A 22,681-nucleotide genomic window follows, 5' to 3' on the forward strand; every position below is an offset into this window, starting at 1 on the left:
TCCCTTGACATCTTCCTCTTGGAGCTGTGGGCTCCGCCTGGCTGCTCTTTGCCACTTGATCAGGAGAGTCGTGGAGTGCACGGGACAGCCGAATGCTCGTGGGCTGTTGGCCCTGTTCCTCTTGAGGCCAGAGAGCCTGCCCAGTCCTCCCCTCACACTGAGTCAGTGGGCCTCAGGGCCGCTCAGACAGATCTCTGAGAGTCTCGAGTGGTTGGGGGCCGTGGACGGAGCGTTTGCACCGCAGCCGCGCAGCCAGGACACTTGTCTGCCAGGGCTGGCTGCTCCCGCCCTGCGCTGTTCCAGGCTTTGCGTCTTTCTTTGACAGCAGCTCAGAGAAGGCTGACTCGGGAGAAGGGCCGGGTGGACCTGTGTGGGCGATCGAGCTGATTTCCCCCAGGAAGAAATGTTTTATTGTCTTCACTCAGCCCTGTCAGGCAGGTGGCGCTCTGCCTTCCCGAGACGTCTCTCTCTGAACTGTCCTGGAGTGGCCACCAGAGCCCTGTGGATGGTGTCACCATGTACATGTAAACCCGTGAGCGTCTGTCCCATTGCCCTGCAGCGGCCCGCACAGCTCCGGTCCCGGAGGCCAAGCTCCCGCTGGCTCTCAGGGCAGCTGCTTGTTGTCACGTCACCAAGCTCACGACTCTATCCACTTCTCATCTGTGCATTTTTCTTGCTTCACTCCCCTGTCAGGTGTTTTGGGCCTGGGGTACCCCAGGTGGGACACGTCAGCCTCTCTTACAGCCTTACTCATCAGCTCCCCTGGAGGAGAGTCACGTCACCCAGGCAGGGTCTTCCTGGCACTTTCCACAAGGCCGATCGGTCTCTGACATCTTCAGATCCTCCGAATGAAGCCCTCTAGATAGACACGTGAGGCCAGTTTTAAGTACAGAGTGCAGCTCTGGGGGTCTCCCCCTCACCCGCCTCCCGGGCCTGTCTGGCCCTGAACCTTGTGGAGGTTAAACGGAAGAAAAATTCTTGCTAGAGATCTTGGCAGCTTCTCTCTCAGCCACCCACGGTTTTTCAGAAGTCTGTGCGAAAGAGGAAGAGTAGGAATTGCCATTTTTTCCGTACATGTCACTTGCAAGTCATCTAAAACCCTGGGAAGAAATGCCCTCCCAGGTGGTAAGGACGCTCAGGTAGCCAGCAGAGCCGTCTGCTGGGGCTGCTGGAGGCGTCTCTCGCTGGAGTGTCTTTGAGACCCTGGGAGCCCCTGAGCCAGACGGGCGTATCTGCCAGGCTCGGGAGGCCTGTAGCCAGGTCCTCCGTCTCCACCCCGTCCCTGTCCCGGGATCTTTCTCCAGCCGCCCAGGCGGCGTGACTTAGGAGGCGCCTGTGTAGGTTTCTCAGGCAGTGCAAGGCAGGTTCTTCTTGGCTGGCAGCTCTCCAAGAACCCCCTCTGCCTGTCGCCACAGTCCCGGCGTCCGAGCTGTCAGCCTCACTCTTCTCTCCTTGGAAGGCACGGCCTGTGTGCCAGCCTGTTCCTCCAGCTGAGGACCTTCATTTGGGTGCTGGCTGTTACTGGCTGCTCCCCCCAGATTGGTTCTCTGCTGCTGGGCCACATGCTCCAGGCAGAGGGGGCCAGGAGGGAAGGGGTGGGTCCCTGCAGGGCCTCACCCATCGGGATCACCCGGCCCAGGGGCTGCTGGAGAGTCCAGCTGTGGCAGCCCTAGGGGGATCGGTCCCTGGTCTGTCCCCACCTCACAGTCCCCCGGAGGGTAGCATGGCAGGCAGGAGTCGGAGCCTCCTGGGAGAGGAGCGGGACCCCCAGAAGGCTCACACGGCGAGGATGCTTGTTCCCTTTGGTCCCCACCCCATGCACCTGGACTTGCACACCTTCAAGAGCACCCTGCTTCTCTCTGTCTGGTGTCAGCCAGTTAGCCTGGTTGACTTTGCTCTAAAACTTGGTTCTTAGCCATCTTCATTGACAGCTTTGAGAACGTGACTGCGATGGCTCCTCACCCCGGGAACATCCGCCTGATGCTCAAAACTTAGTATGTGATTTCACAGAGCCCATGGTCTCGGGCGCCTGTGCAGGCCCCCAGTGAAGAGCCGCTGCTCTGAACGCTCCTGCTAGTCGGGCAGGCCCTGGGCTTCAGCGGAGGCTTGGCTGGCCCCAGGGCTGGGGGCCATTGGCAGATACGCCCGCCGTGTGCTCTTGCCCTGCCTCTTGTGGCTGGGCAGCTCCTGCGGCCCCGGCGGGCACGTGGACACTGTGAGAAGAGGCTGGAATTGCATGTGGGATCTCTGTGTCTGGTCTCCCTCCTCGGGGGAGCAGCTTGCTGGAGCCGAGACCCCGGGGACTGGCCACATTCCACGTGCCAGCCCCAAGGGGCTGTCCCATTAGACAGGCTGCGGGGGGCTTGTGGTATGAGCACCCTCCCCACAGCCCTGGTGACTTAGGAGCCGGGGCCGGGGCACGGGGGCCAGTGCTTCTCCAGGGAGGCACAGGAGCCCATGGCCACGTGGGGCTGTCCCCGAAGCCGTGGCACTGATGTGGGTTGTGGACTTGTCAGAAGACGGTGACCTGAGTAGATCAGAGGGGCTCGAGGCTGCGGTGCCTGTGCCTGTGGCTCTTTGCTGGGAGAGTTCTGTCTGCACCCTCAGGTGGGCTGTGAGAGCAGAGGCCTGGCTGCTGGCCATGTACCTGGCTCCCCGTCCCCTGCTGTACTCTGCACCCCATCCCCTCAGCACTCGGGGTGAGCTGGTGCAGTGTGGCTGCCTCGGGGGAGCCCCCACCCAGGTGGTGCGGGCCACCCTCTGGGTCTGGCTGCTGTTAGTGTCCTGGCGAGCCTTTAAGTGGAGAGTCTCCGGGCCGGGCTGTGCACGTGGCCGGCCGAGTTGGCCGCGGAGCCTCCAGCAGCTGACAGCAGCAGGCGCCTGTCCAGTGCTTCTGGACATGTGGGGTGATAGTGGGGTGTCGACAGGGAGGAGGCCCAAGCAGGGTGTCAGATGGGGCTCCTACCCGCACGGCTCACTAGCTGTGTGGGGGGTCCGCCCCCCTGGGTGAGCGCTCGCTGTCTGCCAGGCCCTGCCCCGTCGCCCCGGGAGGTAGGTGGTCTTGCCCTCGTTCAGAGGAAGTGCAGGTGCACAGGGTCGGCGTAACCTGGCCTGGCCCCCCTGGCAGCCCGGAGCAGGGCCGCTCTCTGCCTCTGTCCCCCGTGGGAGCTCCACCACCTGGCCCATCAGCACCGAGTCCGGGCTCCACCCTCAACCCTCTGAATTTCCTAGGTGGAGGCCCAGAGTCATGCGCGTTTTAGAGAAGCCGCCCGGGTGGCTTCAAGCCCGAGAGGGCTCAGGGCCGTCTGTCTTGCGTGGCGCCTGGGGACCCCGCGGCACCCGGCACATGCTGACTGCGGCATCGGAGGACCCTGTGCCCGAGCCTGGCTGTCCAGGCGGGGTGGGGGCGACGGGGCAGGAGGCATGCAGGCTCTGTGGTGGGCACAGAGGGGCGGGGCACGAGCACCGGTGCCCCCCTCACCTCCGCCAGTGCCCCTCGCGCCAGGCGCGGCCTCCGATTTTCCGTGGGCCGGCGGGAAGCTGTGAGGTGCTGGAACGGGAGTGGGTAGATGTGGCTTGCCTGTCTCGTGTCTGACTCACCGTGTACTCTTCTTGAATCCCTCAGGGAATGTCAGTTCAATTCAGAGGGGAATCTTAGCCTGCAGTCGCCCGGGACCTGCTGACACTTCTAGTAGTTTAAAGGGACAGCTCCATTTAAAACTCTCACCTGCTGCCTTACTTTTTCGCTTTATGGAAGATTTTCTCTAGCTGAGTCTGAATCAGGTGGATTACGCTTTGTGGGGGTCGGGGGAGGCGGAGCAGGGCGACCCTGAGATGCCGTGTGACCGTGTCTCTCCCCCCACCCCGCCCCGGCATTCAGGACGCCAGCAGGGAGAGCGGCAAGGCCTGCAAGACCCACAAGACGACCAAGGAGCACCGCGAGCGGCCGCGCAAGGACTCAGAGAGCAAGGGCGCCCCCAAGGAGGCGGAGCGCGAGCAGGCCCGGAGCGCCAAGGATGCCGCACGGAAGCCGGGCGAGGGCCGGCCGCCCAAGGAGGAGAAGGCCCCGCCGCCCAAGGCCGCGTTCAAGGAGCCCAAGATGGCCCTGAAGGAGACCAAGCTGGAGAGCGTGTCCCCCAAGGGCGGGCCGCCGCCCCCACCCAAGTCTTCCAGCAAGCGGCCGGCTGCCGCCGACTCGCCCAAGCCCAGCGCCAAAAAGCAGAAGAAGAGCAGCTCCAAGGGGTCGAGGAGCGCCCCCAGCACCTCACCCCGCACCCCGTCTTCCTCCTTCTCGGACAGAAAGCCGACCAAGGACAAGGGCGGCGCCAAGGGGGAGAAGGCCAAGGCCGAGGGCGAGCCCAGGGAGGTGAAGAAGGCCCCGGAGGTGGAGGAGTCCAACTCGGAGGACGAGGCCTCCTTCAAGACGGAGGTGAGGCGCCCCTTCCTCCCCGCCTGCCCCGTCCTGGTCCTCGTCCTCGTCCTCCCCCGTGCTCTGGGAGCTCTGGGCAAGCCTCTGCAGCTCGCCGAGCCTCAGTTGCCCCTTCTGTCCGGGTGCTAGGCCTGCCCCGTGAGGACCCTGTGGACACGGTGCTGGGGGGCAGCGTTCTGGTAGAGCGTGGCAGTTTGGCACGTGGGTTCAGAGCTCTCTTCTTTGGGCAGACCCCTGCGCGGGCCGGGCTCTCTCAGGGGCTTCTCTGGGGTCAAGGTGGGCGACCGTGTCTCACCGTTGCCCCTTGCCCGGCCACCGCAGGGTCGGTCTGTCAGGGAGCTCACTGCCCAGTAGCAGGGCGTGCCTGTGGGTCTTTGTCCCGCCCTGGAAGTTGAACATGGGCCCCTGAGCCTCGCCCGGCTCCCTTCCCAGGTGACCGTGGGGGTCTGAGCCAGACTACTCCTCCCCCCGCCCAGTCCTGCACACACAGCTCCAGCACAGGGGTCTCAGGTCGGCAAGGCTCGTTCCCTGAGCGTGGGCCAGGGTGACGTCCTGTCACCCCTGTGAGAGGCCCTGGGTAACGCTTGCAGGCGGCTCTCTGAAGGTTGCCATCAGCGATGGCTTGAGCCCGAAAGGAGCCAGTCACCAGACTGTTGGCTGGGCAGCCAGACCTCACGGGGCCTTGGATGGCGGTGTGGTCTCTGAGTGTTGTGTGTGGCGTCAGTGGTCAGAGGACGGGAGCTGGGGTGGGTGGATGGATGAGCGAACGAGTGATTGATCCCGCCCTTCTGTCACCCAGCCTGGCCCTCTGTGCCTTTCGGGGTTTCTGAGTCGTCATTCACTCAAAGACGGAAGCTTTGCCCCCAGCATTGCTGCTTGGGGCTCCCGGGGACCTAGCCTGGGCGGTCTGTGTCCACAGCGCCGATGTCGTGAGCGCACGGCTTCCGGGGGCAGCCATTGGAGGTGACAGCGCTGGCTGGGGGTGACGAGTCAGCCCATGGGTGACAGCACGTCCCGCTGGCTCAGGGACGCCTGGGACTGGTGGGACTGGTGGTGCCGTGTGCCCAGAGCCTCTCACGGTCAGGAGACACTGTCTGCCAGTGGAGAAGAAGGTGGCAGCACCGCGGGGTGTCCAGGGCCGTGCCAGTAGCCCACTCAGCTGCTGGAGCTTCTCTGGGAGCTTTAGAGTGCCCCAGTTTGTCGTTTGTCTCCTCCGTCTGCTCCGCACCCGGAGCTCTGGGCAGGTGCCCTTCCCTCCTGGCCACCCCCGGTGCAGCCTTTCTGCGCCTGAGGCTGGTGTACCTGCGCTGGGAAGAGGTGGAGGCCTCCGCTGGGGCCCCCCTGGCTTCCACGCTGCCGTCCTGCTGTGATCGTGCTGAGCACCTGGGACGCTGTGCGGGAAGCTTCCTCCACCTGGGCTCTGCTGCCTAGAGCAGGCTGACTGGACACGTGGCGTCTGTGGCCTGGGGCACTGTGGTCCCGAGGCTGGGGTTGCTCGAGGAAGCCTGGGGGTTTCTCTTGGCTGAAGAGGCACGTCCTATGCCCTGAGAGACTGCTGAACGACAAGCCTTAGCCACTCGAGGTCTGTGCAGGATGCCTGGGGTTTCTAGGGCTGCCAGACGGTGACTCACTGACATTCCCCAGCCCTGGGACCTCAGCAAGGCACAGACATCTGCACTGGAGGAGGCGAGGCAGCTTTCTAGACCCGGGCCTCCCCAGCCTCTCTTGACCGTCTCAGACCGTCCCTCCCTGGAGGCCACGTGGAGTGCCCCCACGGGAAAGCTCTGTCCGTTGTGCAGAACCTGAGTGGCTTCCTCTCCTTGGCCCTCAGAGGCAGCCGGGCACCTCGTTGTCTGGGTCCCCAGGCCAAGCTCCCCAGCTCCTCTGGCTGCTTCTCTGTGGTCTCCTTGGCCCGGGGTTCCTGAGCCAGTCAGTGCCGGGCCCGGGAGTGCAGGGAGCACAGCGGGCCCCTCCACCCTCCTTCTGGATGCTCCGTGTGGCCTGAGCACCGGGACACTTCACCAGCACTCACAGTGACCTCTCATGGCCTCTCTGACCCACCTCCTCTAGGCTCTTTTGGCTGAAACCATTCTGGATTCTCTTCCCCACTCCTGCTCCTCGATTTGTGTGGAAGGAGAAGGGACAAGTGCGTCTGAGGAGCTCTGACCTGCTCTGTTGAGGACAGCGCTAGTGCTCGCTGCCCTAGCACAGGGCCTGAGCTGGCCTCCCGGTGACGCCACTTCCAGAGTCGGCTGAGCCAAGCCTGCACGCGGGGTGGCCTCCTCCCCTAGGAGTGAGAGCACGTGCAGAGGTGCCGGGCAGGACAGGCTCCTTTCCGTGCCCCAGGAAGGACAGGCCTGGCTGGGTTTTCCCCACTGGGCACCCCTGGTCACCCCTGGTCTGGCTCCTGGCCAGCCCTGCCACTGTGTGTCAGCCACAGACCCTGCCACTCATGCCCCCTGCCCAGGAGTTCTGTCTGAAATATCTACCCCAGAGCTCGGAGGCACGATTGACATCAAGCTCTGTGCTGGCAGCTGGTGCACACACGCCTAGAGGCCGGCAGGGCAGCTCTTTTACAGATGGGGAGACAGGCTTAAAACTGGGCACTGCCTTGGCCAGTTGGTGAGAAAGGTGGAGTCGGAACCCAGGACCCCTGAGCCGGAATAAGAACTCGGATCTGCATGCAGGAGGGGTCCCGTGGCTCCAGGCCCGGCCAGGCCCATTGTTGGGGGCCAGGGGGTCACGCTGGTCTGTGTGGCACCCCACAGTCGATGGTGGTTGATGGAAACCTAGGCCAGATTTTCCAGGGAGGTTCCCCAGGGAACACCGTCTGCCAGTGGGAAGGGGCGAGTGGGGGACGTCAGCCGGGGCACGTTGGGAGGGCCTGGAGCGGATTGGGTTGGGCCCCGGTAAGCCCTAGAGAAGAGACCCCTTGAGGTGAAAAGGATTCTGTCCCCAGCAGCCTGGCCACTCTGTGTCTACTGAGTGAGGAGAGACTTGTGCCTTCCTGGGTCCCCTTCTGCAGGCTGGGGGCTGGCTTTGGCCCAGAGACCATTGAGAGGGGCTATCCCGAGCCCCAGTGGGTCAGGGGCTCCCCCTCTGGGGTCTCTTCCGCGGGGCTCAGGCCAGGACCAGCAGGCGCTGCTAGGTGCTCTGCTTCTCTGCTGGCCCCTCCATCCTCTTGGCGAGGAGAGGTGCCTGGAGGTGGGCGGTCCCCAAGGACTCAGGCTGCGCAGTTCCTCCCGACGGCCCTCTGAGGCGAGAAGGCCGGACAGCCCCCGGCCCGACGGTAGGCCTGCGGGGTCTGAGGCCGCCCCTGGGTGTCTGGGGTGCTGTGGCCGGGGCAGGTTTGCTGAGCCGCAGACTCAGCCTTTCAGAGCCTTGCCCAGGCCCCGGGCTCACTCACGGCTTTCTCTGCCGCACGCACCTTTGGGGAAGCTCGTCGGCAGAAACCAAGGGCTCAGCGCTCCTTGTGGCGGGGCCAGAGGCCCTTCCCCACGCAGGTGTCTGGAGTGACCCATCTGTCCCCCCAGGCCCCGTACTCACTTGTGTCCTGTGGCGCGGTGTCCTAGTCTTGGCTCTTACTGCCCCCTGGTGGCTGAGTTGGGCTGGGCGGCTGCAGGAAGAGAAGGAGGGGGGTGTGACTGACTCTGGGGACAGTGGGGCCAGACTCCAGTCCACCAGGTCCTCAGCTGTTTGTCAGGTGCATGCATACTCGTCGTCACCTCGGGCACCTGGGGTGACAGCAGCCCGAGGCAGGGAGACAGTTTTGTGTCATTACTCAGCCTCGAGACAGGCCGTGAGGAGACGGGCAGAAAGAGAAGCCGGGTCTCTGCACCCGCTTCTGTTCCAGACCTGTCAGCTGTTCTCTGCAGCGCCACAGCCCACACCGGCTGCTTGGCTCCCACCAGAGGAGGGCAGGGCCCACAAACAGAGGAGCAGCCGCAGACGCGCTGCCCCTTCCGCTGCATCGAGAGCTTGCCCTGTGCCCCATCCTCCTGCCTAGGCAGATGGGAGAGCAGAGATGTGGTCTGGCGCTTCCCCTGGAACTACTAGAAATTCACACCCCTCAGTGGGAAAGGAAAGGGCATTGGTAGCATTTTGAATAGGAACTGGTGTTGTCCTGGAGCTGCAGGGGGAGCTGGGAGCTGGGCCGCGTGGACCTTGGGAGGTTAGTTCTCAGGAGTGTGTGTGCCTTGGGGTCTGGCGCCCGTGTGACCTCTTAAGTGCAGATATGGGGGAGACCCATGGCGGTGTCCCTGCTCCAGTTCTTTGGACTGAAAGGTGATTCTTGTCTTCTCGCCCGCTGCCTGCCCCACCCTGCTGTGGGGTGAAGTCCGCCCAGTCGAGCCCCTCCAACTCCAGCTCCAGCTCTGACTCCAGTTCAGACTCGGATTTTGAGCCGTCTCAGAACCACAGTCAAGGTGCGTGGTGAGAAGGGGAAGGGCTGGGAGTGTTCTCGGGGGAGGGCTTCCTGCTGTGGGGGCAGCCACGGGCCTACTGGGCTTGTTCTTGGATCAAAGGGGTTCACGAGTGATTTCCCCTGGGGGCTCACTCCGTGCATGCATTTTAGCACTCTGAGTTTGACGGCTGTGTCACTGCCAGAAAAACTCAGTGACAACTTACCTGAGGGCAAGGGGCAAATGGGGGAGGGTCCAGAGCCGTGGGGGAAGGCCTAGGGCGATGGGGAGGGCCCAGAGTGATGGGGGAGGGCCCAGAGTGGTGGGGGAGGGGTTTGGGGGAGAGCCCAGAGTGATGGGGTAGGGCCCAGAGTGATGGGGGAAGGCTCAGAGTGCTGGGGAAGGGGTTTGGGGGAGGGCCCAGAGTGATGGGGGAGGGCCCAGAGGGATGAGAGGGCCCAGAGGGATGGGGAGGGCCTAGAGTGATGGGGGAGGGGTTTGAGGGAGGGCCCAGAGTGATGGGGGAGGGGTTTGGGGGAGGGCCCAGAGTGATGGGGGAGCGGTTTGGGGGAGGGCCTAGAGCCATGGGGAGGGATTTGGGGGAGGGCCTAGGGTGATGGGGAGGGCCTAGAGCCATGGGGAGGGGTTTGGGGGAGCACCTAGAGCCATGGGGGAGGCGGTGCACTGGGGGGACTTGTGCCGAGGTTGAACTTGGCCTGGGCGTTTTTCAGTATAGGGTTTTTTCCCCACACTGGGCCCGAGAGATCCTGTTGGTAGGTTTGTGGAAGCACAGGGACTCTGTGTTAAAGAGCAAAACAGAAACAGGTCACCTGACCGGAGGCCAGGTGTGGGAAGTGCTGCTCCCTCTGGTGGTCTTTGGTGTCCCTGGTGTCCGTCCCTGGGCCCTCAGATACGCCCCGTGTGTGTGACAGGAACTTTGAGCTGTGCTGGTGAGGAGCTGGCACTTGTGGGTCGGTAGAGAAGGGCCCCTTTCTGTTCAGGCCCTGTCCATGACAGACACTGTCCTCGGCCCCCCCCACACTGGAACTATTTCTGTGGGTGGATTGGACACAAGTCGCTTCCCCCCACAGCCTGGAGTCCTTTTTTGAGGCTTGGGGAGAGCTAGGGGAGGGAGCGTATTGTGGCGGGGTCTGGCCTGGAATTCAGCCGTGCAGTTGCCGAGGGGGGCTGGGAGGGGGGTGGGGGTGCTCGAAGCCCACACTCTCTGCAAGGGTTCTTATCTACGGGGAGGGGCGGGGGAACCTGCCGAAGCGGGATCATGTGACCAAGGTAATTGAGGGCTTTGTGTCCCTCTGTTGCCTTGGTAACAGGAATATAAACCAAGATGCCGTCTGTAGGGGACTGGAATCGTGTGCCTCTAGAGAAAGGGGAGGACAGGGGGCCAGGAGCAGCGGAGCGGGTTGCCGAGGGGCTGGGCAGGCCCGAGTAGGGGCGCAGGCTGGTTGCGGGATTTTGTGGCCCCAGCTCTGGCCTCCTCACCCTCGCCGGCCACGGCTGGCTCGTCCCGGCTCCCGGCGGAGGCTCTGATCTCAGCACCCGCAGCAGAGGAGGGCTGCTTGTCTGGCTTTGGCAATGGAGGGGCCTTGTGGTCCTGCCGGGGGCCAGGGACCAGAGGCCTGCGAGCAGGGCCAGGACGGTATTGGTGGCAGGGGGAGCCAGAGGGTCTATAGGAAGGGGCTGGCTGCGGGGGCAGTTCTTGGAGATGGGTGGCAGGCCCCACCTGGCAGAGGGACCTCCAAGGTGGATTTACGTGGGTGTGTTTTAGGGGGTCATGGTGTCAAGAAGTTCCATGTGGCCCTGGGTGTGGAGGGGACCCTGTAAGGTGCAAGGCGGAGCCCTCACCCCCCTTCTCTCCCCCTCCCTCGCCACCCTCCCAGGACCCCTGCGCTCCATGGTGGAGGACCTGCAGTCCGAGGAATCTGACGAGGATGACTCTTCGTCAGGCGAGGAGGCTGCCGTCAAGACGAATGCAGGAAGGGATTCCAGGTGCCTGGGCCGGTGGAGGGCGAGCCGGGTGTGGGGGGCGAGTCAGGGCGGCTCTGCTGTGATTTCTGGGGCCTCGAGGAGGCGAGGCCGTACAGCAGTGCCCCCTGGGGGGATGGCGCCCCACCTGGGTGTTGAAGTGGGCCTGGGGACCGTGAGTTCTCTCCTGTTGGTGAGGCTGAGGGGCCTTGGGTGGCGGCTGGCCTCCCATCGCTGGAGGGTGTGGAGAGAGGCGGGGTGTTCAGGGAAAGAAGCCCAGTCACCATCCGAGGAGGGGGCCAGGCAGCGCCCAGCAGCCCAAGGGCCAGTCTTGGTCCGAGGAGTGTGGCAGGGGGCCTGGTTCCCCTGCTCTCAGGCCAGGTGACCTTTTCCCCTTTTTGCCACATGTGTGGCCTGGGGTGAGGACAGACTCTGAAAACTGTCCAGTGACCCGCAGACACCCTGGAGTGGGGAGCAGCAGTGGCTGCCCACTGGCCTGGGGAAGGCAAAGCCTGGCCTTTCCCCAGAGCAGTGTGAGCCGACGTGCCCCCTTCAGACACCCCCAGACCCTCAGAGTGGGGCCCCCTCAGGGCTAGCTGTGCGTTCTCAACCTCCAGCCTGGAGCAAATGTCGACCTTGGTCCTGGGTCCCGAGGAGTGGGCAGATGTGGGAGTCAGCGACCCCATCTGAATCCACCCCTCCTCTCCGTGAGGCCAGGACCTCCGGGCCTCAGCGGCTCCTCTGGAAGACAGGCTGGTTGACGGGAAGCCTAACGGGTGCTCTCGGGCGTCCTGTGCTAGTGTCGCTGATGGAACAAACCTGCCATCCCGAGAGCTCCCGCCAGCCGTGAGAGAGAGCCCCTCATGGGCCTCTTCGGCACACGCCAGCGCTCTGTGGGTGTGGAGGGGAGCACAGGCTCCCCAGGCAGTGGCTCCTGCCCTGTTTGGTGCTGGCGACATTCAGGGTGGGCTCCTGCCTGGACACCAGGAGCAGGGAGCCGAGAGGGCTCACGGACGTGATCCTGTTCTCTAGGGGCTCCCACAGCGACCCAGGGACCAAAGGCACGGAAGCCCCTTTCGTGTTCTCTGCCCCGGGTGGGGCCTTCTGGGGCGCCGCGTCCATTGTCAGGGGAGGCCACTGGCCCTGCCGTTGGCACTGCGGCTGCTCGGGGCAAGCTGGCAGAGCCCCACCTGGTCTGCTCCCTGGGGAGGCCAAGTCTGGCGTGGCCCCCACTGTCCCCCAGCTGCCGCCTGCTGAACCCGGGGAAGAGGGGGAAGTGAGGGGTGCGCGGGGCGGCGAGGCCACGCCTGGGCCCGGCTGGCGCAGTTGTGTCGCCTGGGCAACGAAGAGCCGGACCGCCTGCCTTTGCCCCTGGAGTGATCCGCGGTGAGGAAGTCGGGGAGAGAGCCTCAGCCTCAGGGAGCAGGGGCCCTGGAGCCTCGTGCTTATCATAGCAGAAGGTCACCTAGGGGGCCGGACACCCTTGACCTCGGGGGATAAGGCAGGAGCCCCCAAGGGCTGAGGCTCTGGCCCAGCGCTTCCTGGCCCTGCCTTCACAGCGAGGAGGAGAGGCGCAGGCGGGTTTCACCCTGCTGTGGATGTGTTGTGAGAGGATAGTCGTCGGGGCTCCCTTCTCTGGATCAAGCTCAGAGTGTCCCTGTGGAACTGGGAATCCAGACAGGGACTCTCCCCGAGGGTGTTGCCTGCATCCGGCCCCCAGAGGAGCAGGGGGGAGGGCCATTCCCGGCTTTGGAGGCTGGAGGGGAATCTGCTCCCTCTCCCCCACCCCCTCGCTGTGCTTCGGGAGATTCTGGAAGAAGCTGCAAGGAACAGGCCAGCCGCTAGATCCAGACTGAGATGGCGAGAGAGAAATGGGACTGTAGAGGAGAGGTTTCCGACGCAGGCTAGCTGGGGACTTTACACGTTGAGTGATCACGCCCTTCCTGCCGAGACAGTAGTGGATGTCTGTCCCTGTGAGTCAGCCCCTCCCCTGTACACTTCTCCGGGAGGCTGAGGAAATTGAGGCAGAGGTTGAGGACCTGTCCAGGGCCCTGCCCCCCAGGGCGTTTGCCACTGAGCCACCACCAGACACACCCGCTCAGGCCCCGCCCAGATGGAGTGGGGCGCCCAGCGTCACCAATGGAAGCCTGCTGTCCAGTGCGTCAGGCTCGGGTGGAAACTGCTGTTCCCCTCTGAGTGACCCCTGCAGGCAGCTCTCCTGCACAGAGTGAACAGCAGAGCCCGCTTAAGGGAGCGAGACCCAGCACACCCCCGGCTGGCCTGTGGGGGCCTCATGCCCCGCTGTTCTGGCCCCGAGAGCCCTCCCAGGGGTGCTGGGAGCCCGCAGGCCCCGCAGAGCCTCTCCGAGGACCCACATGCTGCTCTTTGCGTTCTTTGCCCCCGAAGGCGGTGCAGATGCATCCTTCCTTTCTTTAAGTCACCAGTAGAGCTAAGCGAGTTGCAGAACCAGGACGCTGGGCATGTGTGGCCCGCAGGGAGGGGCCGGGCGTTGTCGGGCGAGTCTGTTCCAGGGCGCGGGTCCCTGGAGCAGGGGGGTGGCAGAGGCCTGACAGGGCGCTGTGTCCTGCATCCAGGTTGAGCTTCAGTGACAGCGAGAGCGACAACAGTGCCGACTCCTGCCTGCCCAGCCGCGAGCCGCCTCCCCCCAAGAAGCCGCCCCCACCCAACAGTAAGGTGAGCCTGAGGGCTGCTCGGGGTGCCTGCCGTGGGCGGGGCGGTCTCCAGGGTGATCAGGTCTCTACCCTCCACGTCCTGGAGGCAGGGCTGAGGGTTCTCCGAGGGTCTGAGGCTGGGGGTGGTGGGCGCAGAGAGAGGCTCACTTCACCCCCAGGCCTCAGTGGTGTGTCTGCTCCCCAGGGTGGGCTGCCCTTAGAGTCGGGCCAGGGAAGGGAGGGCGAGCAGGCCCCGGGGCCCCAGGCTGGCCCTGAACAGTCAGCAGCTGCTCTGGGGGGTCAGAGAGCCTCCGGCGGGCTGGGGGAGAGGGCGTGGGGGAGAGCTCAGAGCAGACCTGGGTTTGCCCTGCAGGCCTCAGGCCGGAGGAGCCCGGAGTCCGGCAGCAAGCCCGAGAAGATCCTGAAGAGGGGCACCTACGACAAGGTGGCGGGGCTTGGGCGGGGCAGGCAGTGGGAGGACACCCTGGGGCCCCCCAGAACTGGGCAGGCTGCTCGGAGCAGCTGCCAGGCCCAGGTGTGCTGAGGTGCTGGCCCCTGCGCCTCAGGCCCTCCTCCGTCCTGGGCCCGCGAGCTGAGGTGGGCGGGGCCACGGGCAGCCCGTAGGGCTGGGCAGTCAGAGGGGCTGAGGCCGCCCGCCCTGCGCTGAGCCCCCTGCCACCCGCAGGCCTACACGGACGAGCTGGTGGAGCTGCACCGGAGGCTCATGGCCCTGCGGGAGCGCAACGTGCTGCAGCAGGTACGGGCGGAGCCCTCGGTGTCCCGCTGAGAATACGGTGGTCTCAGATGAGACCCGGGGGGGGCGAGGGGGACCCTGAGGCCTGCGGGGGATGGGGCCACCCCAGCCCGCCTCCCGTCCCCTGAAGCTGCCCTGCCACCCACTCCAGATCGTGAACCTGATCGAGGAGACCGGCCACTTCAACGTCACCAACACCACCTTTGACTTTGATCTCTTCTCCCTGGACGAGACCACCGTGCGCAAGCTGCAGAGCTACCTGGAGGCGGTGGCCACATGACCCGGGGCCGGGTGCCGGGCCCCTGTCGCCGGGGTTCCGGGAGGCCACGTCCAGGCCCCGCCTTCCTTCCTCTCTCGACTCGCCCGCCCGCAGCACTGCCTTAGTGACCGCCCTATCCTCGGCCCACACGGCCAGCTGCACTTTCCTCGTCGGCTCCCGACCCACCCTCCCCACCACCTCGTCGGGAGCCCTAGGGCTGAGGGGGCCCAGGCCGGCGCTGCTGCTCCCCGACACTCAGGGGCCGTCCCCTGGGCCTCTCTTGGAAAGTGGCTTGTGTTGAAGGCAGCGCCGGGCCTCACTCCCGAGGAGGCAGAAACATGCCCGGCAGTGGGGGCCTCGCCCGGCCTCAGGATCCCGCTCCATGGTGGGTGTGTGGCATAGTTTCACTGCCCTGGCCTCACTGAGCAGCCGGGGCACAGCCTCCAGCCTCCCCAAACGGTTCAGAACACACCCACCGCTGCCCCAGGACCTCAGAGGGCTCCAGCTGTGTGTGTGCGGCCAGCTGTGCCAGGCTGGGCCTCGGCCCGTCCCCCGTGGCAGCCGGTCGCAGTGCTCTGCCGGCTCTCCCTGTGCTGGGACTGCGTGCTGTACAGTTCTCTCTCTATTATATATGTATGTATGCACTGTAGGTACCAGAGCGGTGTCCGGGTGTGTGTTTCCGTGGCAGCAGTGCACGTGGTGGGTGGGGGGTGAGTAAGGCGGGACTTGTAGGTTAAGACGTCTTCACTGGTCATGTCCTCGGGCTGGAGGCTGAGCCGGAGCCCTGGCTGGCCCTCTCCAGGCTCAGGGAGTACTCCTCCCTCTGTGGTTCCAAGGGCGCTTCATCCGCCAGTGAACACTACGCGGGGGCAGCAGGTCCTCGGCACCCGGATCTCCGAGCTCCTGGGTGGCCGTCTCCAGGCGCAGACCTCCCAGGCTCCAGCCAGGCGCAGGCCGCGACTTGTGTCTGCGCCCCGGGGTTCGTCTTCTTCCTCCTTCCATAGGATTCTCTTTCCTCTCTTCTGTTAATCGAGTCTTCGAACTTTGAAAAAAATGAGCTTTTGCCAAATAAGGGGGGTCGAGTTTGTGGAGTTTTTTGAGGAGCATCAGCGCTCAGAGCCAGCTCGATTGTCTGGCTAGGCCCTCGCAGGCCCACCCATCTCTTTCTCATTTGGGCCCAACCCTCCCACCCCTGCCATTCATGTCGGTCCAGAGCCCGGAGACTCAACTCCTCGCACGCCTGAAATTCTCCAAGGGCCAGGCCGCTTCCTCATCCCTCTGGCCCACCTTCCAGGGCCGGAATGCCCTCACGGAGTCGGCCCGTGGTTGGGGCTCGTGGGGGCTGGAGCCTGATGCTCAGCCTCTGTTCCCCCAGACCTCGACTCAGGACTCCTCCAGTCACCCCCGACTGTTGCCCTGAACAAGATGGGAAAAAGGACTAGGGGTCCAGAGGTGGGCTCACCTTGTCTCTAGTCCAGTGTCAGCCCCCTCTCTTCCCCCCTAGCTCGTGACTTCTGACGTGGGGAACACCACGCTTCCCTGCCCTGTGACCCTTGACTCTTGTGTCCCTGCTCCGGTTCCGTCTGTCAGGCAGACTCTGCACACTCCCTGGGGGAGCCCCGCCTCCAGGGCTTCCCCGGACTCCAGCCTTCCTGGTGAGATTCCCAGAACTCTCGGGAAGGTCCGGGACCTTTCAGAGGAAAGCGCCGTGACTCCTCGCCATCTGCTCTGATTCTCTCCCAGCCCCACTGCCTTGAGGTATTAGGAAGAGGGCAGGCCTGTGTGGCAGGCTCCGTGCTGTCAGTGTCCCCTTCCCCAGGCAGGCCAACAATACTCCAAAGTGGGGCACCTTTCTTCTCTGGAAACTCTCTAAGACATTGATGGAAGGAACTGGCCTGGTGCGGGCTGCTCAGAAGGCAGCAGCTCCCTGGTGCTCTGTGCACAGCAGCCGCCAGGGGTCTCAGGCGGGAGTCCCAGCCCAAGAACGCTGGTCTTCTTCCTTCACAAGGATCTCCTGGGAAGGGCCGCCGGCCCCCCCGAGCTCCGCAGTGACTTGGGCTCTCCCCAGGGCCAGCTGGAGGAAGCTGGGCTCTCCCATCTGCCCCCAGCGGCAGCAGCCTGTGGCCCTTCCTGCTGTTCCCAGGGCCTTCGGAAGCGCCAACCTGTTTCTCAGTTACCTCCTCTGGCCTGAAGGCGCCAGCGCTGTCCTCTGGAGCTGCCCTGGGCCCAGAGCTGGCCTGTGACCACCTGATGGACGTGCCAGGCGGCCAGGGCCCCGACCGCAGCATTCCCGGCTGCTCCCCCACCCGACCCCCAGCTGCCCGGCAGCTGGGCCCCCGAGGGCTCTGGGGACACTTCCATAGGAAGGGGCCGGCACTTTGTGATTCCGCGTGTTTAGTGTTAAGCCCCCTGCCCCCAGTGCAAATCCCTGTGTTTTGCTCTCTCCTGAACAAAATGTAAACCGACGCCTGAAAGCAGAAGGTATCGAATACCTTTCTTACCCACAAGGGTTTTTACGAAGAGTGTGTCTCACTAGGAACTAGGACACTCATCAGCCCGAGACCAACTCCTGGGTAAAAGGAATAAGGAGGATCGTGTTTGTAATAAGTTACAGGATTGTTTCTGTCCTGGATTTTAAACTTTTTGTTAAATTGTGAAATTATGGAGGAGTTTTATAGAAAAAAAATGAAATAAAGTCAGATGGGAAAGCAGACTTGTGTAGAGCCTTGTGTGTCCACTTGGTTCCTTCTGTTGTGGAGTTGGTGGGGGGAGCACAAAGTACTGTGGGGCCCCTTGACCCTCTCCCTGTCCCAGATCAACCACTAGGAAGGGGAGAGACTGTTGGGACCAAGCCTCGTGGGCAGCAGGAGTGAGGACGGGGAGTGAGCAAGGTTGGTCTCCTGGAAGAACAGAGGTGGTGCCACCAGAAATCCGAGAGGGGCAAGATGGCAGAGAATTCAGTCTCAGGTCCTGCTTTCAGTGGTATGTTCTTTTTTTTTTGGAAGTGGGCAGCAAAGTTTGGGTTGAAAAGCAAACCTGACTTCACAGGATGGGTGGGTGGGTGGGTGGAAGGAAGGATGGCTGGAAGGGTGAGTGGGTGAGTGGGTAGATGGGTGGAAGGGTGAGTGGTTAAGTGGGTAGGGGGATGGATGGATGGATGGGTAAGTGGGTAGATGATGGATGAGTGGATGGGTAGATAGATGGATAGGTGAATGGGTAGATGGGTGGATGGGTAAGTGGGTAGATGGATGGAAGGGTGAATGGGTAGATGGACGGATGGGCGGATGGGTAGATGAGTGGATGGGTGAGTGGGTGGAAGGATGAATGGGTAGATGGATGGAAGGGTGAATGGGTGAGTGGGTAGATGGGTGAATGGGTGGATGGGTGGGTGGGTGATGGATGGATAAGTGTGTAGACGGATGGATGGATGGGTGGGTCGATGATAGAAAGCTAGATAGAAAAATGTGGACAAAGATGGGAGCCAAGATGCCCATCTGCCAGTTTGTCCATGGTGGTGTTTGCTCTCGACTCTGGGGCAGAGCTGAGTGAACCCCGAGGAGACAAAGCTCTCACAGGCCCCGTTTAAGCAGCTCTGTCCACTCTTTGGGCTCTGGTCCCGCCAGAGGAGCAGAAGTTCTGTTGCTGAGTGGTCAACATTGCAAGTCCGTACCCTCTGGCCACCCAGCCTACAGTAGCTGCAGCTAATTAATTAAGATCACTTTGGTCAGTCGGCAGCTGGGGAGACAGGCGGCCACACCAGGGTGCTCAGGAGTGGTTCCTCTCTCTTCTGGTCAGTAGCCAAAAATTCCATTTCCAACGCCAGAGTCATGGCCCCCCTGCCCATGTCTTTCCTAACAGAGAAAGGCACTGCAGGTCTTTTGGGACAATCTCTGATCTGAGCTCCTAAAGTAGGGACACAGAGTGAAAGAGGGTCTAGCGTGGTTCCCACAGGGCCTAGAACCCCACGATGCAGTGGAAGGACTACTTACGTGTTAAAAATACCATAGGGCTTGCTACAGGCCAGGCGCTGTGCTAAGAATGGTCTCGCGGACTCTTCATAACCACCTGATGAAGTGGGCACCTCTGTCAGAATCCCCATCAACAGACGAAGAAACAACATCTAAGTTAAGCTGACCTGCCTATGACACAGCTAGTCAGCGCATTTCTGAGATGCGAGCCCGGGTATGTGTTGTTGCTTATGACAGTCAACATTTATTGGTATTTACCCTCATAATTACCCCTTCTAGTTACTCCTTTCTTCCCACAGTTCCTTCTGGGATTGTTTTCCGTAAGCCTGAAGGATTCTCATTAGCATTTCATTTAGTGCACCGATGAATTCTCTCAGCTTCTGTTTATCCAGAAACATCTTCATTTCATCTTTATCTTGAAAGGATATAGAATTCTAGGTCAAATGTCACTCCATCGTCTTGCGGCTTCCATTGTTTCCTTTGGGAAGTCAGCAGTTAAGTTTCATCGTTGCCCCTTGGAGGATAATGTCTCTTTCATCTCTGGTGCTTTTAAGAGTTTCTTTTCCTTTTGCTTGTTAGAAACAGCTTCATATGTTTTGATGATTTGTTTCTTTTATCAATGACATCTCTCCCTTTTCAATGTTTTTGCCTTGAATTTTCTTCAAATCTTAAATTTACATTTTGGTGATGCAGGCATGTGCACGTGAGCGATAATCCTCATTCTTGCTTCTTTTCCTTCTCCAGTCTCTTACGTATCCCTTGAGAGCCCTCTGTGCCTGAACAAGACATAGCTCCTCTCGCAAATGGTAGCGTACATGCACACTTTTTTCTTAATACATCTTAGAGTTCATTCCAAGTTAGTATAGACTGTAAATGCACCATAACTTACATAACTAGTCCTGCTGGTGGGCATTTTACCGCTTTCCCTTTTACTTCTGTGACTGTCCATAACTACATGTGTGCAGGTGTGTGGCTGGATCTATAAGCAATGGCTATGGCAGTGGACTTGCCTATTTTTTCTGCTGGGTTTCTTGGCGTGTGTGTGTGTGTATTTTTAGGAGCTTGTCATGGAATACGAAATGTAACCTTTGCAATATATTGTGTTTCCCCAGTTTGTATTTAGGTTTTGCTTATGGTATTTCTGCCCATGCTGAAGTCTTATGTGTGTGTGTGTGTGTGTGTGTGTGTATATATATATATATATTTTTTTTTTTTTTTTTTTTTTTTTTTTTGCTGAGGAAGACTGCCCCTGGGCTAACATCCGTGCCCATCTTCCTCTGCTTTATATGGGACGCCGCCACAGCATGGCTTGACAAGTGGTGCGTCGGCGCGCGCCTGGGATCTGAACTGGCGAACCCCGGGCCACCGCAGCAGAGCGCACGCACTTAACCACTGTGCCACCAGGCCGGCCTCTGAAGTTTTATATTTTTATGTATTAAGCTTTTCTTTCAATGCCTTTTGGGTTGTTATTCCTTGCCTAGGATGATCCAAAAGAAAAAAAGCTCTCTCATGGTTTCTCCGAGGAATTTAATTTTTTTCCTTTTTCTTCCCTCTCTCCCTTTTTTCCTTCCTTGTCTTTCAATTTATTCCATCTGGAATTTATTTTGCTGTGAGGTAGGGCCCCAATTTTATTTCTGCCATAGCTACCCAAGGCAACCCACCTCCATTTATTGAATAATCTGTCTTTCCTCCACTTATTTGAAATACTGTCTTTATTGCATTACTCACTTCCTGCATACATTTGTGTCTGACTCTGCATATCTGTTGATGTCCCTTCACTGGCCCTTTAATTACCACTTTTATTATAATTTACTTAATATCTGGTGGGGCTAATCCCCCTGGATCATTCTTAATTTTTCCAGATATTCTTGTGTGTTGGTTTTCCCCCATAACCTAATCAGCTTAAGTTTTAGAACATTTTTCTTTATCTTATTCAGAAGTTTCATGTTAACATTCTGTTTTTAATTCTAATTTTTAAAAATGTATCCTGGCTGGCATTTGGTGGGGTCCTGGAGAATTCCCAGCCATGATCTCTTCAGATGTCACCTCTCCTCTTTTCTCTTCTCCTCCTTCAGGACATCCCACGATGCCGGGTGGAACCTCCAGGATTCACCATTCAGATCTCTAACCATCTCCCATTATACATATGTTACACCTTTTGTAATTGGCCCACAGTTCTTGGATCTTCTGTTCCTTTTTTTTTTTTTTTTTTCTTCAAGTCTTTCAGTCTTTTTTCTCTTTGCTTTCCAGTTTGGGAAGATTCTATTGACATATCTTCAAGCCCCCTGATTATTTCCTTGGCCGCGTCCAGTCTACTGATGAGCCCATCGAAGGCTTCTTGGTTTCTGTTATAGTGTTCTTGATTTGCAGCCTCTCCTTTTGATCAATTCTTAGAGTTTCCATCTCTCTGCTCACATTACCCCTCTGTTCTTGTGTGCCGTCCAGTAGAGCCCGTAGCATATGAATTGTAGTTGTTTTAAGTTCACAGTCTGATGATTCCAAAATCTCTGCCACGTCTGAGTCTGGTTCTGACCTTCGCTCTGTCTCTTCAGACCGTGTTTTTTGCCTTTCCGCATGTCTTGTAATTTTTTGTTGAAAGCTGCACGTGATATACTGGGTAAAAAGAGCTGAGGGAAATAGCCCTTTAGGGTGAGGTTTTATGGTTCTCTGGCTCCGAGTTAGGCTGTTACACAGTTGGCTGTAGCTGCAGGGATCCTGGGCTAAAATTTCTTCAGATGTCCTTATTTTGTTTCCCCTGTCGTCATGGGTTTCCCTAGAGCCTCCTTTTAAAGTAGGATCTGAGCCTTGCAGTTCTTTCCACCTGTAATCGCATTATCATCACAGGAGCCACGTTGATGTGGTGGTAAAATATGGAGGGACAGGAAGCGTTCTGTGGTCTCCGTCTTTCAGAGAGCTTACGTCCCTGGACTGTGGCCTTCACAAGTGCTCCTCAGCCTTTTTTTGTTCTCTTTTCATCTTTAGCTGAGAGGAAGGCTAGAGAGGGCTGGAGTTGGATATTTCCCTTCCCCCAGGTCGCTTAAGCTCTGGTAAAATCCGCTTTAGTCAGGCTCTGGTAAAACAGTTTCCCTTGAGGGCAGGCCTTTGTTAAGGAGAACAGAACGCTCTGGATGTACTTCACAACAGTTCCTTTCCCTTCGTCCTACGGGAAACACCGGAGAGTTCGTCTCAGATCTTCCCTGTGAGAACCTGGTGGGGCTCCTGGAGGTAAAACACATGAATGTGTGCCCCTCACACCCACCCAAGGCTGGGTCTCCAGCAATTAGTCAATTACCCCTTACACCAGTGCGGGTCCAGCAGTGGTTTCTGCTCTGGGTAAGCTACTAGTCTCTGTATCGACCTCTCTCCTGTTTTGGGGGGTAGTGGGTTGCTCTGTGACCTCACTTCTCTGGTGGATCAAAGAAGAGTTGTCGATTTTCAGTTTTTCAGCATCTTTCTTGTCGTGAGGACAGAAGTGACGACTTCCACACCTTTTACCTGTTCGGCTGCAAGCCACTCTATCCAACTCCCTGTGTTTATTTCTCGGATGCAATTTCCTGGTGTTTCTCCAAGGAAATAGCTCTGTTTCCGTGGATGTAAGTTCTGTGTCCAGCCTCTCTCTCCTGATGTTGGCCTCCCCCAATATGTCATGTTTCTTTATTTGTGCACACGACTCTTGAAGGAGGGTTCCCTTGAGCATGTCCTGGGCCATGACGGCCTCTTCAGCCCCCCTCTGAACCTCACTTACGGTCATGCTCCCTGTCTGAGCTGGAGGCCCTGCTCTGAAGCGTGCTCACATCTATGAGTTAATTCTTCTCTCTTTCCTGTGGGTTGGGTGCAGAGTGGGGTTTAATATGCACCATTTGAACCACAAGCCTCCCAGCTGGTTCTGACGAGTCCAGTGTGTGAACCCCTGAACCCAGGGCCCCTCCATATATAGACGGGAGTGGTCTCAGCCCTTCCCTTCCTCAGATGCACCCCCGGATTATTGTGAACAGCCAGGAGATGTTCCTGGACCATCTCTCAAGAGGATTACAGCCTGTGCAGCAAGCCCTCGACTTCTCACTTAAAGAGTATGTATATTTTTCAAAGTAAAAGAAACCCATGATCTTTACCACGTCAGTTTTTGACTCTTCCGGAGCCCTCAATATGAAACCCCTCACCCACCTCGGCCCTATTGACATCTTGGGGGCGGGCAATTATTCCCAGTATGGCGGGG

General features: G+C 60.0%; 1 protein-coding gene across 2 annotated transcripts in view; it reads left to right on the top strand.

Annotated features, from left to right (window-relative positions):
- The window catches only part of MLLT1 (MLLT1 super elongation complex subunit), a 59,987-nt gene extending 42,779 nt beyond the window's left edge, over positions 1-17,208 (top strand). For both annotated transcript variants that reach the window (XM_058538046.1, XM_058538047.1), the window contains 7 exons: positions 3,881-4,429; positions 8,766-8,853; positions 10,728-10,836; positions 13,407-13,506; positions 13,858-13,929; positions 14,170-14,241; positions 14,390-17,208. In XM_058538046.1, the coding sequence (XP_058394029.1) occupies positions 3,881-4,429; positions 8,766-8,853; positions 10,728-10,836; positions 13,407-13,506; positions 13,858-13,929; positions 14,170-14,241; positions 14,390-14,518 (1,119 nt within the window). In that variant the 3' untranslated portion in view covers positions 14,519-17,208. The remainder of the gene's footprint in view (positions 1-3,880; positions 4,430-8,765; positions 8,854-10,727; positions 10,837-13,406; positions 13,507-13,857; positions 13,930-14,169; positions 14,242-14,389) is intronic.
- Positions 17,209-22,681: the final 5,473 nt, after the last annotated feature.

This window comes from Diceros bicornis, unplaced genomic scaffold (assembly GCF_020826845.1).
Source record: "Diceros bicornis minor isolate mBicDic1 unplaced genomic scaffold, mDicBic1.mat.cur scaffold_73_ctg1, whole genome shotgun sequence".
Classification (NCBI taxonomy): Eukaryota; Metazoa; Chordata; class Mammalia; order Perissodactyla; family Rhinocerotidae; genus Diceros; species Diceros bicornis.